The following is a 20,102-nucleotide window of genomic DNA, read 5'->3' as shown; positions in this document are numbered from 1 at the left end:
GAAATTACACAGCATGAAACAGAAATGCCCTTTTGGGGTAACCACCAAAACCCAACAACAACAACAACAACAAACTGGTTGAGCTCATTAGAATTTGCTGTTGGAGCCTGATGGCTCCTCCTCTTTGATATCATAGCAGAGAGGGCGTGGAAGCCCAGTCATTGAGCCCCAACCCAGAGCCTAGTGGCCTTTGTGTGGGACCAGCCACGGGTGAGCTTGCATTCCTGCTGACGCCAATGCTGGTGGTTTGGCTTTGTGGATCTCTAATCTCAGCGACAAGTGCCTCTTAGAGAAAGGGCTAGGAGTTTGCTGTTCATCATTAACCCTTTCATTGTAATTCCTAGGAAGCTGCTGTGTTGGGTACTGGATTGTTCTCTTCCTTTGTATATTTTGAAACAGGTGCTGCTATACTTCTGCTAAACATCTTTATAGGTTTTCCAATAGAGATTTGAGACCTGTTTCCTTGGCCTTTAGCCTGAATTTGACCTGGGGTCCAGCAACCTGCAAATGGCAAAGGTTATGGAGCCTGAAGTCATTTCCCAAGCACATTACATCTCAGGCAGCACAGGTTTGTAGATTTAGAGGAAGAAGGTACCCAGTTATCTAGGTCCATCTAGCCCAATCCTCTCATTTTACAGATGAAAAAAAGCAAAGATACAGTTTGATGACTTGCCCAAGGTTACATAGGGATTGTAAAGTCCTTGAGGGCAGGAACTGTTTATTTCCCCACTTTTGTATCCCTAATGCTTAACACAGTGCCTGGCACATAGTAGGCACTTAATAAATGTTTATTGAATTAAATTGAGTATGTGGAAGAGTTTGAATTGATTGCACTTTCACTCTAATCCCAATCATCTTTCCACTATATCCTGCTTTTCTTTTCCTAGGCTAACTATGGCATTAACCCAGGATCAAGTCATAACTGATATATTCCTCCTTGTTTCTTCTTATTCTCCCTGAAGGGTTTTGTGTGTGTGTGTGTGTGTGTGTGTGTGTGTGTGTGTGTGTGTATGTATTTGTGTGTAAAAGAGAAAGGGAGCTAGAAGGAGAGATGGGGATGGAGGCAGAGATTTGTGTGCACACACATGTATGCATGTATACATGAGTAAGAGATACAGAGAGATAGAAGGAGATGGGGAAATAGGCAGAGGGAGGGAGGCAGAGACGTGTGTATGTAATTTTCATTTTTATTGTCTTCTGTGCAGAGGAAACACCTCATTTTTGCCTCTCATTCTCTCCTCCTCCTGCTTCTATTCCTCATAGCAACTTTTTCTTTTCTCAGCTCAAAAACAAAATTAACCAAACCCAGTCAAAATGCAGTATTCTCATGTAGGAGGTTAAGATAACAAATGCATAGTTTTTTGTAAACTTTAAAGCATCATATAAATGCTAGCTATTCTTATTATTGGGGCAGCCAGGTGGCACGGTGGGGAAAGTGGTGGGCCTGGAGTCAGGAAGACCTGAGTTCAAGTCTGGCCTCAGACACTTACTGGCTGTGTGACTCTGGACAAATCATTTAACCCTGTTTGCCTCAGTTTCCTCATCTGTGAAATGAGCTGGAGAAACAAATGCAAACCACACCAGTATCTGTCAAGAAAACCACAAATTGGGTCAAGAAGAGCAAATCATTATTACTATTATTGTGAAACATCGTGTTATATAAAAGAATGTTCTCCAGTCCACTAATACATTGATGATGACACATTTTCCTCCCCACCAGGAAACCTCTGTATGGATTATTTCAATATAGTCCCAGCATGCTTGGACTTGAGTCACTTCCAGATCCCTCAGACACCTGGGAGATTATAGAGACCATTGGGAAAGGCACATATGGAAAAGTCTATAAAGTAACAAATAAGAAAGATGGGAGCCCTGCAGCTGTAAAAATCCTGGATCCAATCAGTGTGAGTAAAATTAGCAACAGCAATCACATGGTGGTTTTTTTTTTCCCATTCTTTTTAATGCTCACTGAAGTTTCCACTTATTTTCCTGGCCCTTTGTAAAGGTACACATTTTCCTGAAACCCAGCAGGGACTTGAAAGCATTTTGAAAAGGGTAATGAGTTGTAATCACAACTAAGAGAAAGAGACATGGCTAGAAATTTGCCTGGTTTTTATCTTATTGACAGTTCTGTTGTTGCTATTGTCAAGGCGTTACGCCTGGATTCTTAACTTTTGAAATCATTCTCTTTGAAAGACTGACTCGTGTCACTCGTGGGCTATTGGACGGTGGCAGTGTAATTACAAAATGACCCCAACTCAGAACATTCAGACATAGTGAGTTGACAGCATAAAGGAATAATGTGTGCTTATTTTCTCTCTCAGCAGGGTGAAGAAAATTAAGCCTTTTTTTTTTTTTGGCCGCAGCATACTAGGCACCAAGGGTATAATGTGGCCTGATTTATGCATAATGAGGTTATGTGCATCCTGTCCTGCATTAGGCCTCTTGGAGCTAAGCAGCTGACTGCATTGATAATGCCATTAAAAAAAAAAACAACTTGGAGGAAAAAAGAGAATTGTAAAAAGTTGTACTATTAGCATGATGGGTGATTTTTTTGGGGGGGGCAATTGAGGTTAAGTGACTTGCCCAGGGTCACACAGCTAGTAAATTTCTGAGGCCAAATTTGAACTCAGGTCCTTTTGACTTCCACTGTACCACCTAGCTGCCCCTGCTGCTGAGTGATTCTTAATTGGGACTTAAATGTTTGAATATTTTTAAGCCAAAATGTTTTGGAGACATTGCGATGACAGCGGCATTCAAATTATTGTGCAGATATACTTCATTAAATATTTATTTGGCTATGATGATAAATTTGTCTTCTTTCCTTGGAGAGATGGACTTAATCCAAGATATGTTTTCCTCTAATTTAGGATATGGATGAAGAGATTGAGGCAGAATACAACATTTTGCAATTTCTTCCAAATCATCCAAATGTGGTCAAGTTTTATGGAATGTTTTATAAAGCTGACCCAAATGTGGGCGGACAACTATGGCTGGTCCTAGAGGTAAGAGGGGATGGGTTGGGCATGCTGAATCTGGCTTTCACCTTCAACTTAGGAGGATAAGACACCTTCTCTTGGCAATAATATTTTGCAATGAACATTTGGACAATCGTTTGTACTTGTTGTCCTTTCTCTAATAGACCCTTATGAAATGATAGCGATCTTCAAAAAATAACCAAGTCAGTCTCCTGCGTATTAAGCATATCTTGTTGCTTAATGCATTTGCCTATCTTGGTCTTCAAGTCTTGGCATTCTTCTTGTTTCTAAACCAGAATGTATAATAGCAGGAAAGAATGGCTTTTGACTAGCAAAGACACTTTTTCTCCAAAGCCTTGGAAAAGGTAGATAGGAATCTCATTTTCACAAACTTGATAACCCAAATTCTGTTTAATCTGCAAAAATTACATTGGCTTCATTCATATGTACCAGTTTTTTTTTTTACCAGCTTTTTCCCTCCCCTCCATGTGGTTAAGATAAAAGATTATTAGTGTCTGGATACAAGGGAAGAATTTCTCCATTATTTTTGACTGATGGGTCAATTCTCTTTAGCCCTACCTGGACATTTTTAGACCTTGAGCTTCTAGACCAAAGCTTATTTTCAGGGCGCAAATGTAAACCACACATGTGAAGTGCCGGAGGTCCTTGGAAGAAAATTAAAATGGGAAAGGCAGATTGCCTGATTTCCCTTTTAGGCTCTTCCTTCCTTTTAGTTTCTATCATCTGATTATGTAGAGGCCTCAGGACTGTACTAATTGGCTGTGCTCTTGTATGGATTGACTTTGTGAAAGTCAGACGTTAGCTCTGAGGGACGAACAGGTTGAAGGGAAAGAAGCTTCACCATTTCTGTCCCATTAATGGTCTTCCCCTCCCAAAGTGGGATGTTGAGGGGTTTGGCATCCAGGAGATCTTGGACTATTTGGTTGACTAATTAGTTTATATTAGAACATTCATCTATTATCCTCCCATATTTTTGAAACTGTAATTTTACCCTAGAAATTGGCTTTAAAACAAAAAAATTCCATCCCCTCCCCCCAAATTGGAAAGTGTCATTTCTGGAATTAAAGATTCAGTTGTCATCCATGCTGTTGCATTGCAAGGTTTAAGTCATTGATCAGTAAGTCTAAATTTCTGCTTGTTTATACCTGACTCCTAAAAGATAAGTAGGGAAGATGCCTTTTTAGAATTTCCTAGTTTCTGCAACTCAGACTGAGGAATTTTCAGGTACCTTTATTTCTGCTTTAGCCTAGTGGTCAGACCTCCTTGTAAATGCTGTGATCAGACTAGCCAGCCAGAGATATGTTTGCTAGATCAATTCCCAAATGGATGTTGCTTGTTAAAGATAGTAACCAAATGGTGACCCTCACAAGTATAGGTTGGGTATCTCTGAAAAGACTCCCTGTGTCTGTGTAAAATGAGAAGCAGCCTGAAAGTATCTGCTGATCCCTAGACAAACTTTATTTTACCCCACTGACTGTCTCATGTTCAAAGTTGGATAATTAGGCTGAATTACTCACTGAATTATGCATGCACCCCCGCAATATAATATCCTTGAGATTTATGACTTCTGCATAAAAGTTGTTCTGTGGATGGGCCAGACTTGTTGGCATGGTCATTGGGAAGTTCTGGGGTCCTTTCTTTGCTGCACTTAAGTCGCAAAGGTCATTTGCTGGATTGCTAGCTCCAGTCTCTTCAATGGCTGTGATTTTATATAGAATTGTAGAATGACATATTATTCAGAGCTGGACTGATCCTTAGAAATCATCTAATTCAACCTCCTCATTGATGAGTAAGCTGAGAGGCTAATTTACTTGCTTAAGTTCTCAGTCAGTTAATTGCAGACTTAAGTCTCTAACTTGGGTTTCCTGACTTCCAGATCAGATATTTTTCTATGATACCACCCTGCTTTATCATATACTAAAGTCTGTCACCATTTGGATTTGTCTGGTATCAGTCCACCTTCTAGTCTTTCCCAGCCTTGTCTTTCTCCACTCTAGTCCATCCTCCATGCAGCTTCCAATGAGATCTTCATAAAGTACAGGTCTGACCAGTCACACCCTCTTTTCCCATTCAATAAATTCCAGTGGCTTCCTTTTACCTCCAGGATCAAATATAACATCCTCTTTTTAGCTTTTAAAGCCCTTCATAATCTGGCCCTTTCCAACCTTTCTAGTCTTCTTATACTTTAATCCCTTCCATGTACTGTACAATCCAGTAATACCAGCCCCTTTACCTTTCCTCTTACAAGACACTCCATCTCCTGACTCTGGGTGTCTTCACTGACTGTCCTCCATGCCTCATCTCTGACTCCTGCCTTCCCTGACTTCCTTCAAGTCTCATCTAAAATCCTACCTTCTGTAAGAACCCTTTTTTGGTACTGCTTAATTCTAGAGCTTTTCCTTCCGAGATTGTCTCCAATTTACTGTGTATATGTATTGTGTAAACATAATTGTTTGCCTGTTGTCTCCCTCCTTAGATTAAGAAACTCTTTTTGCTTTTCTTTGAATTCCCAGAGCTTAGCTCAGTGCTTGCTGTGTAATAAGTTCTTAATAAAAGCTTGTTGACTGACTGACTGACTCCATTTGTGGTGGAGATGAGAGTTTTGGACTCATCTTCTGCCATATGCATAGCATTGGTAGAACTCCTCATAGTAGACTAGCTAAATGTTCCTGGTAAGAGCCACCCTCAGGTGGGTAGCAGCCCACTGCTGTTTCTACCTCTAAGTACAGGTCACTGAACAAGTGCCCAGATATTGCATAGACTAGTTTTACTCCATAAGTCCATAAAATAACTATTCCCTTCTCATAGGTTGAAAAGCATTATTGAATCTAGAGTTTCCAAATCTTTGTTGATGCTTAATTATCTGAAATTTTAATTTCCCTCCATTTAAAATTTATTTATTTATTTTTAATTTATGGAATAAAACAAGCATTTCCATAACATAGTATGATAAAAAAAAAAGATGATTGCATATGAAACTGCAAATCTATTATGCACAACTTGCTGTTCCTTTTAAATATATAATTCCTTCCATTTTTTTGCTCACCTTTCAGATACATTGATGGAGTCAAGGATACAGAAATTTGTTCAGTTAATGTGAAATTCTGCCATGTCCAGATGCTGCTATATAAATAATATAATTTGGGATCATGAGGATTTCTTCCTTTTCTTTTTAGGGGTATGGACAGAAATAGGGACTGGACCTGTGATTTCATTAATATAAGGTTCTTTCAGATGAAGAAAACTCCCTCTACCAGTGTAGGTTGGCCCCCTCCCTATAGCTCAGAGACTTAAGAGAGTTGTCTAAGGCACCAAGATGTGAACAAGGGCTGCGGGCCCAACAGCAGATGCATTGGTGTCAGAAGTGGGATATGAGCTCAGGCCTCTCTGATTCACAAGTCATCTCTCTAGTCCCTGGGCCATGCTGCCTCTTTTGCTCTTAAAGTCATTCAAAACTCACTTTTGGTTTCTGCTTAACCAAAATCTTTATTTCTAGGCCTCGCTTTATGTATAGATAAAGTAGATGGCTACTGACCCAAACTGTCTCCCTTACTGACCTGTCAAATGCTTGAAATTTCTAATGTCACTCCTTTGGATTCATCACCAGAAGGTTCTCTGCAAGAGGATGAACATTTCAATTATGGCAGCTCACAAAGACAGTTTTATGTCTCGTCTACAGCCCTTTGACAACCTTCTGAAAGAAGACTGTCACAAGGTTGCTGTATGTGGGAGTGGGGGAGAGTCCTCACACCAATGAATTATAGATTCCTAAGTATTAAATATGCTAAGTAATGTCATTCTGTAAGGGTCCTCAAAAGGAGCCATCTATCTTAACTGGATTAAGGTACTTCTATAATCTGGGAGGGAAAACATATGGGTTATTACACTTATTATCATATAGTAGTCAGGGGGATTCTTTTTAATAAATATTCCCAATTACATGTAAAAACAATATTTTTGAATCTGTTTTTTTTTAAATTTTTGAGTTCCAAATTCTGCCCTTTCCTTTCTCTACTCTTCCTCCCCCAACCCCAACCCTGAGACCTCAAGCAATTTGACATAGGTTATACATGTGCAATCATGCAAAACATATTTCTGTATTAGTCATGTTGTGAAAGAAAACACAGACCAAAAAAATGGAAAAAAAATGAAGTGAAAAATAGTATACTAGTATGCCTGTATTCAAACTCCATCAGTTCTTTCTCTGGAGGCAGGTATCATGAGTCCTTTGGAATTGTCTTGGATCATTGTATTGCTAAGAATAGCTAAGTCATTCACAGTTGATCATCATATAATGTTGCTATTACTCTGTTCTCTTGGTTCTGGCTCACTTCACTTTGTATCAGTTCATGTAAGTATTTCCTGCTGAAAACATCCTTCTCATCATGTCTTTCCATTATGGTCATATACCACAACTTGTTTAGCCATTCCCCAATTGATGGGCATTCCCTCAATTTCCAATTCTTTACCATCACAGAAAGAGCTGCTATAAATATTTTTGTATATATAGGACCTTTCTCCTTTTAAAATAAAATCTCTTTGAGATACAAACCTAGTAGTGCTATATTGCTGGGTCAAAGGGTATGCATAGATTTATAGCCTTTTGGCCATAGTTCCAAATTGCTCTCTATAATAGTTGGATCAATCAGTTCACAACTCCACCAACAGTATATTAGTGCTCCAGTTTTCCCACATCCCCTCCATTTATCATTTTCCTTTTCTGTCATATTAGTCAATCTGATAGGTGTATATGACTAGAGATAGCTTCGATTTCTTCATCTGAAAACTGCTTATTCATACCCTTGGACCATTTATCAGTTGGGGAGCAAGGAGGATTTTAAGAAAAGTTGTCCTAAGATGAATTTTCACAGTAAAGAATAAATTGAAGTGGTTCTTGCCTTGGTGGGGGGTGGTCCTGGGAAGCCAAGAGGCAGCTTGAGATTCCTGAGAATATGGTGGCATGGGGAATGGTAGGGCAATAAACTTCCCAGATTTATGACCTTGGACAAATCATCTCATCTATTTCAACCTCATTCACCAAATGAGGATGAATAATACTTGCACTACCTACTTCAAAGGGTTTGGGTAGTATAGACAGCATGCTGTGTGAATGGAGGAAAGGAGACCTCTATGAGTGATATTGTGGAGGCAGAAATGACAAGATTTGGTAACTGACTATATATATAAAATGAATGAGAGTGAGGAGTCAGGGATGACACTGAGGTTTCAAATCTGGGTGGTTGGAATGGTGGTGGTATCCTTGACAGTTACTGGATGGATTTGGAGTCAGAGGAACAGGGATTCAAATCCCTCTTGCTATGGGACCTTTGGCAAATCACTTAACTGCTCTTGGCCTAATTTCCTCATCTGCAAATGAAGGAAGGGATTAGATTAGATGACCTCTAAAGGCCCCTCCTAGCCCTAGATGTATCTTCCTCTGAAATGAGATAATATGTACAAAGTGCTTTACAACAATAAAGTACATGTAATATTATTTTTAATGGCAATTTTAAAAAGATGGTGGTGGGAGGAGGCTGAGGTGCCAATACAAACAGCTTACTTCACAACTCTTCTCAGAATACCTCCCCCCCCCACTTCCATCTCTTAGAGATATTCAGATATATCTTTTAATGAATTCATGGGGCCATGACCTTCTAGCTGGAACTTTTCTCCTTACGATTCCTTAGTATCCTAGATAGCTCTGACTTTTTCTCCTGAATCTCTCCAAAGATCATGGAAATATTTTGTGGACCTTCTATAAGAGAGGCACATCTGCCTCTCTGCTTTATGGATGTAGGGTATTGTGAAGGCTCACAGAGGCTCTATGTCCAGTCTTCACTAGAACAGGAATCCCCACCACAAAATCCCTAACGAGCAATTATCTATCCCTCTTCTCACATTCCCCATTGCTGTCAAAGGCACTGCCATTGCTCCAACCACCCAGATTTGAAACCTCAGTGTTATCCTTGACTTCTTACTTTCATTCACCTGATTACTTATGTAATTCTTCAGTTACCCAATTACTTACCAAATCTTGTCATTTCTACTTCATGATATTATTCATATATTATATATACTTCTTTTTCCCACTCACATAGCCATCGCTTTACATAAGGCTCTTGTTGCCTCTCACTTGGACTATTGAAATGAGTCTCCCTGTCTCAAGCCTCTCCTTATCCCTGTCTTGCTCCACTCAACTTCCAAGTGATTTCCCTCCCTGTAGCTGCAACCCTAGAAAAATGGTTCCCTATTACCCCTCGAGTCAAATACAAACTACTCTGACATTTAAACCTTTCCATAACTTAGACCTTTTGTATCTTTCCAGGCTTCTTATACATTACTCTTCCCTGGCCTACTTGCAATCACTTAAACAAAACACTCCATTTCCTATCTTTGGTTGTACTCCATGCCTGGAATGGTTTCACTCTTCACCTCCATCTTTTAGAATCCCTGGCTACCTTTGAGATTCAGCTCAGATGCCACCTTCTACAAGAGGCTTTCCCCTAGCTGCTATTGTTGTTCCCTCTAAAGTGGATTATGTACTCCGTGTATTTTGTATAAAACTATTTATGTCCATATTGTCTTCCCAACTAGAATGTCAGCTTCTTGAGGGTGGGGTCTATTTTTTGCTTTTCCTTTTTATCATTGGAGCTTGGTCCACTGTAAACACTTAATAAATGCTTGATTGATTGACCAGTCGATCAGTTCTGCAAACAGTGCCAGTCTATATCATACTTTAAAATTTTCTCTTCCCTTGCATTTTAGTCCAGCCATGCATTTTAGGAGAGGGTTTATGAAAAAAACTCACAAAAGAAAGTTCTAATATGTTGAATATTGTCCTGCTTATTCAGAATATTGTGGCGAGATTTATGTTGGCTTTGCTACTACCACACTCCCTTTTCTTCCCTTTGCTCATTTATATGCAATGCCAGATGACAGGTTATCCTATGGAATAATTCTAGAGGATGGAAAAATCTTATTAAAAGGCACCTTAAATCACCTCAACTAAAAAAACAAAAGCAAATAAAAATGTAATTTCCAAAATGCATTACCAATTGTTAACAAAAAACAAACAAAGAGCCCTCTTGTGATAGACAGCTATTTCATTTGGGAGATGAAGGGAAAACACATTCATAGGCAATATGCTGTGGAAGAATTGGTAGATAAGTTTTATGCTCAATGAATATTAAATCTAAAAAAAACTCAGGGAAAGATCTATAAGTTCTGTGATGGGAAACCATCTAAATGAAATATAATGAGAAGAAGTTATATCTTCATGAAAATCTTACTTCCCAGAAAAATATTTGGTTTTTTGCTCTAGTAAGGCCAGTACAGTTGTTTTCTTTTTAAAATTTCAATGGAAGAATTTTGGAAACTGTAAACTATGGATTTTCTCCATCAGAGGCTTTAGGTAAGTATTCAGCATTCAATCTGAAAATAATGGTTTGAGGCAGGAGAAAATGAGACTGGAATTTTGAAAGAATTCCCCATATTTCTGCACTTGACTGAAGAATTAACATATTTTAAAATCCAGAGCTTTCCCAGAGTTCTAGGTTTTAGGCTTTAGGATAAGGTCTAGACAATGATGAATCCAGAACACACAGGAATAACTCCAAAAGACTTCTCTAATCCAGCATCTTCATCTTCCAGTACCCAAAATTCACATTTTAGTTACTTCTGTTTAAAGCATTGAAAATGTAGGAGGCAAAAATGTAACTTGGGAGGGAAATATTAAGCCATTGTCACCTGTAATACATTATAGTGAATTTATCACATTTTCAAGTCATCAATATAGGCAGTCTAGTTTAAAATGGTAAAGAGGACAGGCCAGTTTTGACTGAGGGAAAGCAAATTGGGTAAGATTTGGAGGACTATGTGAACAGCAGGCCCTTGTAGTGGGCCTGTAGTAGTAGAAGAGAGAGGGAATCCTGGGTCCAAAATGAGGAGGAAACCAGGCATCTGGGAGTGAGGCCAATAAAAAAAGGCTTAGGAAAGAAGGTGCTGAAAAGTAGCATGGTCCAGGGGAAATCACTTGTGGAGTCAGAGGACTTAGATTCACCTCTGCTAATTAACTTCTCTGGGTATCAGTTTCCTCATCTGTAAAATTATGGGACTAGGAGACCTCTGGGATTCCCTCCAGTCTTAGTTGTATGATCCTGTGAATTCTTCTGTTTGCCATTTGGTGGGGGGGACACCTTAAAGGAAATTTATTGGGATCCAATGATTTTTTTTTTTTACTGGAAAGGATCTCCCATTGCTACAAAGTCATATGTTATGATTACAAAGACTTCAGGTTTCCACCTGGGGCCTTCAGAATTCTCCTGTGAATGTTATGAAAAACTGATGTGGAGAGTAAATGATTTTTTTCTATTTCTCTTGGGGCTAGAAAAAGAGTAATGCTCATTAAATTCAAGATTCTTTAAGCAGCCACATCATCCTGATGATGATGGGAGCGTAGGGAGAACTCTGGGAATGGAAACATGCTCTTTCCGCTGAAACAGATTGTCAGCTGTGTGGGAGGGAATGAAGGGGCTGCCACCTTTTCAAGCTCTAGGGGAGGAGGAGGAGGAGGAGGAGGAAGAGGAAAGAGGCTTAGTTGCCTCCTCTCTTCCTCCCCCCCAACTCCAAGGGGGCTATTTTATTTTATGCATTTATAGATAGTTCCCTGGTGTGCCTCCAAGGTGATTCACCCTTTTTTGTTAAGCAATGTCAGCTAGCATTTCTCTTCTCTGGCTAGGGCTGGGTGCTGAGTAGTCCACCCCCTGCACCGTCAGACTTCCATGGCGAGATTGTCAACTTTCAGGGGCCACCTTCCTCCAAAGGGGACCTGTGCAGTTTAATTGCATGTTTATGAGATTCACTGGAAGGCAAGCAGGCAGGCAGGCAGGTCCTCAAACACTGACATTTAAACAAACAAAAGACACCTGCTTAATGAGAGCATCTCATTGTTCTGTGGTCTGCAGCTGAGCCGTTGGTCCTGGTGACAACATGAGCGCTCTTAATTCTTATATGGGCTCTGGAGGTATAGAAAAAAAAAGTTTATAGGTCAGCTTGCTGGATATGATATATTGCTGCGTTAGGGCTCTGTTGCAGAATGGGCTGTTTTCAAAGTAGGGCAGGAGAGATGCTATAATGTGGTTTTGGGAAAAAATCCCAGGAATACTCTGACCATAATATAGCATTTCACTGATATTTCCTCTCTGTAGAGTTTTAAGAGCAGAACTGTGAAATGTTCTGGGGTGTACCTGATGTAGGTGGGTGCCTGGGCTATAGGTCTGTGATAATGAAAATACTATCATGATCCGTGTTTGAAGAAAGACCCTTCTTTTTTTTCAAGGACTTACAGAAATTTACAGCAGGAAGGACACTGGCTCTGAGGTCAGAGGGTCTGGGTTCAAATCCCACCTCTGATCCTCTTTATGTGACTTTGGACAAGTCATTTAACCTCCCTGTGCCTCAGTTTCCCCATCTGTAAAATGAGGCTATTGGACTAAATGGCTTTTGGGACTCCTTTCAGTTCTAAACCTATGATCCTATGGAAAGTTGGTACATGCATTTCTTCCTAATCAGCTTAGGCCAGGTGAGGGAGAGGGAAGAGGAGGGGGCTGTCCACCCCCTTCCTCCCTTGTCCCCCTTCTCCAGAATCTCCTCAGGCAGCCCATGGGTCATTCATCGCTCCCTGGGGCCCCCAATCACTGTGGGGTAGGGGAGATGACACTTATATTTGAAGCGAAGGGTGGGACAAATACTTATTTTTGATGTTTCCTTTAAAGGTTCCTGAGCTATCTGGCTAAAAACATTTCTTACACTTGTTACTATGGAAACAAAGGACACATTTTGACCTTTGTCGCAGTACCAGGTGCACATTTTACACACTGGTGAACGGAGTTACTTGACATTCCTGTAAAATCTATCCTGGGTGGTTGACTCCCATGGGGTCTATTGTGCGTGTTGCTGAGGGTTGGTGCTCTTATCTGTGATTAGTTGGCTAGCCAATCTGATAAACAGATACACGAAAAAGTGTAAATACCCTCTCCCACATTTGCTTTTTTTTTTAGGCTATCGGGGTTAAGTGACTTGCCTAGGGTCACAGAGCTAGTAAGTGTAAAGTGTTTGGTCTGCGGTCACATTTGAACTCAGGTCCTCCTGATTTCATGGCCAGTGCTCTATCCACTGTGCCACCTAGCTGTCCCCCACATTTGTTTTTAAGAATGCTTATGTCCAAAGGAGAGAGTAAGTGGGATTTTAAAACACAGAAGCACATTTGGGGTTGGGGGTGAGGGAGACACTGTCTAGATAAGGAATTATTTGACTTACTGATTCTCAAGGCCCAGTATGTGAGACTATGCAGACATCTGAGGACCACCTGGTCCCTGTGCATTCCTGATGGTGCTATCACGGAGCCGAAAGATGGGATAGGACAAAGTAATTCTCAATCTAAAATAAAGAGGACTGGAGGCAGCTGGATGGCTCTGGAGTCTGAGTTCAAATCAGGTCCTCAGAACTTACTAATTGTGTGATCCTAGGCGAATTATTTACCTCTGTTTGCCTTAATCTGCTGGAGAATGAAATGGCAAACCTCTCCAGCATCCTTGCCAAGGAAACCCCATTAACAGTAGGGTCCACGGGGTCAAGAAGTGTCAGACATGACTGAACAACATTATAATACCAAAGTAGCAACAAGAAAGGTCTTTACTGGAGGCAAAGGAATTATAATTTGGGATACCAAGCATCATCTAAGTACTGGAGTGCCTGTGAGGAACAGAAGGAGCAGGGTTTAAATACACTTCAGCAGGAAGGGAGGGAGGGAGTCCCTGGAAGGCACAGCCTTTCCAAGCTGCTACTTAAGTTGTTTTGCAAAATAGCCCAAAGTCTGAAAGTCTGTAGAGAAGGCTGGGGAGGCTGGAAGAACGGTGACATTTGGTCAGAACAGTGGGCTCCGTGTGCAGCAGCAGGGAGTTTCCAGAGAGACCATAATATCAACTCCAGCTGGTTCCAACCTGTTCTACTCATGGGGTCAGGGTCAGGCAGCCCCTCTGATGGCTATATTCAACACAGTTCTTTGTGCTTTTTTCCCCCCCCTTCCCAAGCAGATATCCACAAAGCTCGGTTGGGAACTGTGGTTATGTCTTCCCTCTGGCTTCATTCTTGCGATATCCTGTCCCCTCAAGTTCCTACAGGGGAATATTAGCAATTGTCTGGGTGATGATTTCTTTCTCAAGTCTTGACCCAAGAGACTATAACAGCAAGAACCTTCAAATGGGAGATTATGGGAGGCCCCAGGCTTAGTTAGACAGGACCTGGGTTAGTTACTTCCCTTGCTTCCCCGAATCTCTGTATCCACATCTGTACATTGAGAAGGATGAAGCAATATAGTCTCTTAATTGCCTAATATGATTTCCATGGAACCACACATATTTCTAGACTAGATAGTTCTGCCATTCTTTGACTCTGTGTGATATACCAGCCATCCTTACGTGCTTCTTAAAAAACTAGATTATATAGATAATAGCATATATATATGTATTACATTTACATAGCTAGGTGCTTTTACAAACATCCCAATCCTTACAGCAACCCTGGGAGATAGATGTTATTGTTATTTCCATTTTACAGATGAGGAACCGGAGGCAGGAGGAGGTTAAATGACTTACCCAGGGTCACACAGCTCATATGTGCTTGAGTCTGCGTGAATTCAGGGCTTCCTGACTCCAGGCCCAGCACCTAGCTGCCCCAGAGATTTAAACCTCAAGAGTTGTTGTTTCGCTTTCGTTTCTCGAAGACATAAGGAGGGTGATGTCTTGACTTGAAAATGAATTAGATTTTGATGCATATCAGCTTGGTTATTTCTTTTTTATTGGGAGAGAAGGAGAGAAAGAGAGGTTCAAGAAATAACCTAAATTATTAATGGATCTTAAACTTAGACTTAATTTTTTTTATAGTAAGCTAAACGTACAATCCATTAGTCTGCAATAGAATAACACACGAAGTTTGGAAGCAGAATAACTGAAATAGTCCCCCCACTTCCCATGTCCTGGCCTGTGTTTTAAAGAGCACTTAGTCACTTGTTTTACATAAATGTAATTGATCATTCTTAAGATCCTCTTGGGGATGGTGAGGTAGAGTGAGTGGTCAGTAAGACTCCTTTCCTCACTAAGGTATTTTTAAGATATTTAATTATGTCATGCTAATGCACTTGTAGACTTGGGCAATTATTTTATCTTAAGATTTTATGTTCATTTTGATGTTTCCCTACCCTTCTTAATAGAATGCTCTGGAAGATGTCAGATGTAGGCACTGGGCCCAGAAAAGTCTGAAAATGTCTATGTTATCTACAGAACAGAGAGAATAAGGTTTGCCTACTGATTTGTCTGGTTCTTTCACTTTTTCTTATGGGGCTGAGAGGTTTATGGAACATAAAATCCTGAAACTCTCTCTGAGGTAGGAAGAAAGTATTCTGGGAGGTGGAAATCATGATGTAACTTCATAGAAATTATCCCATTCCTAGTTTCTTGAGTTGTCCTGATTCCTAGAGAGGGCTTCCTTGCAAAGAGGTCCAGTTAGCATTTCTAAAGGGAACTGTTCTTTTGATTGGATGATACTTGCCAATGCTGCATCATTCTCCATATGTTTCACCAGTGATATTTAACTATTGGCTAATGTTCAGTATCGCCCAGATGATATCTGACATTGATTTGGCTAATATCCAATGTAAACTAAAATTTAAGAATAACCCTTCCCCTTACCTCTTCTTTTGAGCATTTTAATTTACTAGATTAAAGTAAAGTGGTTCCTAGCCTTATATTTTCTCCGGGGAGAGAGTATGTGTGTATACATAGACATGCCACATATATTACATACAAAATATTGTAGTCATTGCCAGCCTGGCAAAACCCAGTTCTATAAAGTGATGGTCATCACCATAGCATGCAATGGCAACTCTGGAAATGAAAGAGACACAAAGATAGGGGAGTGGTTAGGAAGGAGGAGGAGGGGCTGGTAATTTGAAAGCAGAGTTGAAAAGTCCTGTCTAAGAATGATGAACTAATGATATAAATAAAAATAGCTTTGTGTGGGTCCTAATTGTATTGCGCCCTTCCCCTCACCCAAACTTTGATATATGGTACCCCATTAATGGGAAGCGCACAGCTATTTTTCCCCTTTAGATCAGAATGTTTCATCTAAGCTGTTGGCAGCACACGCCATCAAGTCTGAGCATAGAGATATGGCCGCTGCCAGGTTTATATTGCCTGCCAGCGGGAACATTGATGGAGTGAAGGTTTGAAATGACTATAATTTGTTGCCTTCCAGTTCTCAAGTGCATCAGTCTTGCCTCTTCTAGCCTTTTCTCATCTTCTCCCTAACCCCCAGACGAAGTTAAAAAAACATTTTTTTTAAAGATACAGCTCACCAAGAATGAAAATATTGAAATACTCCCCTAAATTATCAGAGACTATATATTTATGTGCCTTTCCCTCCCAACTCCAAAATAAAGACTCATTTACAAAATATTTCTCTTGCAGTTAAATTTTATGTCATCTTTTTGGTTATAAATTATCAGCCACAAATCATCACCTTGACTAAAGTGTCACCTTATGGCAACTAGATCAGCCTGTACAATGCAAAGCTGACTTCTAATTAGTTTGTTCTGGAGTTTCCGAGCTGAGGATTTACCTAGTAAACTCTAAAAATCTAAACGAGTTTGGTGAATAATCAAAAGATCTTTGTTTTTCTTTTGTATGTGTATGTTGTTTCTCCTTCTCCGTCCTCTTTTCCTACCCCTTTTCTCTTCTCACAGCTGTGTAATGGAGGCTCTGTCACGGATCTTGTCAAAGGCCTACTGAAGTGTGGTCAACGGTTGGATGAAGCTATAATCTCCTACATCTTGTATGGGGCGCTTTTGGTAAGGATGCCTATGAAGCAGAGCAGATCATGAGAGCACAGGGTGCAACTTGCCATCCCTGTTTTCCATGTATACGATGAAAATACAACAATACTGTATTATATGGAAATACAACAATACTCTTGGTTGAGGGGGCCAGTTGAGGAGGAAGGAAGGGGAGGGGTAACTTCCAAGTGATCCCCCAGACAGATATTTGTTTAGTTCAAGTGCAGACTGTCTTCATTAGATTTTTTTTTAATAGCAGGATAATTGTTTTCAAATAAGAGCACTAACTTTTTTCCTTTGGTGACTGCCGTTTGACATGCAGGGTCTTCAGCACTTGCACAACAATAGGATTATTCACCGTGACGTCAAGGGGAACAACATTCTTCTGACAACAGAAGGAGGAGTTAAGCTCGTTGACTTTGGTAATGACTGTTTGCCATTTGTTTTCTTGACTGTCTCTGTCTAGCCAGAGGCTGCAATTTATTGTCTTCTTACTGGGGGCCTTGCTGCAGCACCACAGGCTGTGAGGGGCTTTTCCAGTTGAAAGCATGGCTCCACGGGCTGCACAGTGGAGGGGGAGCAGATGGAGCACCCTAGGAGATGCTGTCATGGCCTCTAGTTGGGGGTTTTAAAGCATTTCCTATTAACAATAAAAATGTTACCCCAAAAAACCTTTTAGTAAAAAAAAAATGGTTGGTATTCTAGTAAGAGTACTCTGTGTCTGAGGGCAATTGCCTTTAATTTGATTTTTGACATTCCTTCTTTTGCATATGAAAAGAAAAAGCCATTTGGTCTCTCACACGACTTTTGGTTGCTTCAGGCACATTTATTCCCAGTGAGCAGAAGGTAAAATGGTCCTGTGGTTCTGAGAGCTAACTTCCATTTAAATTATGATTATTGCTGTTGCATGTGAGGTTGGTTAAACTGGAAACATTAGTATGAAGTAGAAATGGTGAGAGGAAATATATACTGATCTATATTCCCACAGATCTTTTCAGCATCTCCTCGGGAAATACGTTTACAAGGATAGGCCAACAGGCCCTAGAAACAGCATGGTGTAGCTGATAGAATACCGTACTTGAAGTCAGTAAAATTTGTGTTCAGATCCTGCCTCTGACACTTAGTAGCTTTGTGAGCCTGGACACATCAGTGTATTTCTATTTACTTGAGAATATTCCATAGGACTTATCTACTAAGTAACAGATGAGTTGTCATCTTCTTTGGTGGAGAAAGTTCCCACACCTGGAGTTCTCCATGGTAATCACAGATTATCCATGTAAACAAGCATGCCATCTGATGTTTTTATTGTTTATTGTTGACATTTTATTATTGTTTTTTGTCAATTAGTTGTGTCTGACTCTTCACAACTCCATTTGGGATTTTCTTGTTAAAGATACTGGGGTGATTTGCCATTTTCTTCTCCAGCTCATTTGACAGATGAGGAAACTGAGGCAAACAGGGTTAAGTGACCTGCCCAGGGTCACATAGCTAAATGAGCTAGTATTTGATTGAACTCAGGCTCTCTTGGCTCCAGGGTCAGTACTCTATCCACTGTGCCACCTAGCTGCCCGAAGGGTTGGTTATATTCCAAATAGAAAAAAACAAAAACCTGGTACTAAGCAACCTCAAGAATCCACTAGTTTAAAAAAAAAGAAAAGAAAAGAAAAATGCAGCACTTTTATCTTTATATATTTATTTACAAAATGTCAAATATAAAACCAAAAAGAAGATTTTTTAAACAGTTCTATTAGGATATTTGCCTAGAAGTATTAGTCGTTTTAATAATAGAAAGGAAGCCAGGAGAATGAGATCCTTAAATGAGTTAAATGACTAATTTGTGCAAAAAAAAATTCATTTGAAAATAGATCATGAAACTGGTTGGGGTTGCTTTAGTTTTCTTTATTTGCTAGTGAGAGAATAGGAGAGAACAGAAGGCAGCATTGAGCAATCATGACCCAGACTGGAGTGGATCCTACGACATCAAGGCCAGAGTCAGAACTAGGGTTGGATAACTGGAGCTTTGCTCCAGGGAGCCAAATTTAAGGAATGCTGGAGTCCTTCAGCAGAATAGAAACAACTGAGCTTAGTGTTAAGTTAGAAAGAATGATTAATTCAAATAGGAAACTATCAGATGACGGCTGCCAGGGACCTCTCTAGCAAAGGACTAACGTTGAGGTTGCACAGTTTCCCCTAAACTTCTTCCCTGCTGAGGAAATGCTTCCAGCCTCGTTCTCTGGACGAGATTTTCGGTACTTGTCTTGTGCACAAAGAGCCCTAATTATGTGCCTGATCAAGCCACTTGGCAAAATGTCTTCCAGTGGATAGTCAGTGATCTCTCCTAGGCTGAAAGTGCAGTGGTCACTAACAGGCCCAATCCCACTACTGAATGGCGGGGTGGCTTTGCCTTGATTTGTTTCCTGCCTGATCTGATTTGCTCCTCCTTACTCAGCCTCTATCATTCCCCACTCCAGCACACCATATTGGTGCTGGCCTCCATGCACACACCAATGGCTTAGCCCATTGCAGCTCAGAACACCCAACTAGGTGGAGCAGTGGATAGAGTTTAGGGCCTGGAGTCAAGAAGACCTGAGTGTTCACGTCTAGCTTACTGGCTTACACTTACTGGCTGTGTGACCCTGGGCAAGTCACTTAATTTCTGTTTGCCTCAGTTTCTTCATCTGTAAAATGGGGATAATAATAGCACCCACCTTCCAAGGTTGTCGTGAGGAACAATGAGACAATATTTGTAAAGCACTTAGCACGATGCATTCACAGTAAGCACATAGAAACGTTAGCTATTGTTACTATTATTGTTATTATCCTTGGCCTCCCCACCAGCAGGGGATTATAGGCATTCTCACCATTCTCAGTTTTTCCTTCACTTCTATACTGCCCCCCCAACCCTCCATTTTAAAATGTTTGATTGAGTTGACCTGAGTTATTTTACCTGGTTATTCACCAACCAGTTTGGTTAAAAATCAACAAATATTCACTGGATTAACCATTCGCACAAGTTGGGTGTGCAAATAGGGAAAAAGAACACATTAAGAGCTCATGGTAACCTACTGACTACCAAGCATGTGCCTGATTTCCCTGACCCTAAGGGAAGGCAAGCCAGGTCTGGATGTGACCTGGAATAATCCCACGATTTCCTGGCTCTGGTAGGGAATAATGGCTTCCTGGTTAAAGTCCAGATCAATGTTCATTTGAAATGC

The 20,102-nt window shown here is 40.4% G+C and overlaps 1 protein-coding gene across 1 annotated transcript in view; it reads left to right on the top strand.

Annotated features, from left to right (window-relative positions):
• The first annotated feature begins 1,730 nt into the window (after window positions 1–1,730).
• Window positions 1,731–20,102, top strand: part of MYO3B (myosin IIIB) — a 632,072-nt gene continuing 613,700 nt past the window's right edge. The window contains exons 1-4 of the mRNA XM_078146159.1: window positions 1,731–1,904; window positions 2,871–3,005; window positions 16,798–16,902; window positions 17,210–17,309. Of these exons, the coding sequence (XP_078002285.1) occupies window positions 1,758–1,904; window positions 2,871–3,005; window positions 16,798–16,902; window positions 17,210–17,309 (487 nt within the window). The 5' untranslated portion in view covers window positions 1,731–1,757. The remainder of the gene's footprint in view (window positions 1,905–2,870; window positions 3,006–16,797; window positions 16,903–17,209; window positions 17,310–20,102) is intronic.

The sequence above is a fragment of the Phascolarctos cinereus genome, unplaced genomic scaffold (assembly GCF_003287225.1).
Source record: "Phascolarctos cinereus isolate Bilbo 61053 unplaced genomic scaffold, phaCin_HiC Scaffold_726;HRSCAF=1367, whole genome shotgun sequence".
Taxonomy (NCBI): domain Eukaryota; kingdom Metazoa; phylum Chordata; class Mammalia; order Diprotodontia; family Phascolarctidae; genus Phascolarctos; species Phascolarctos cinereus.
Note: the sequence above shows the minus strand (reverse complement) of the source record. Positions and strands in the feature narration are given on the sequence as shown.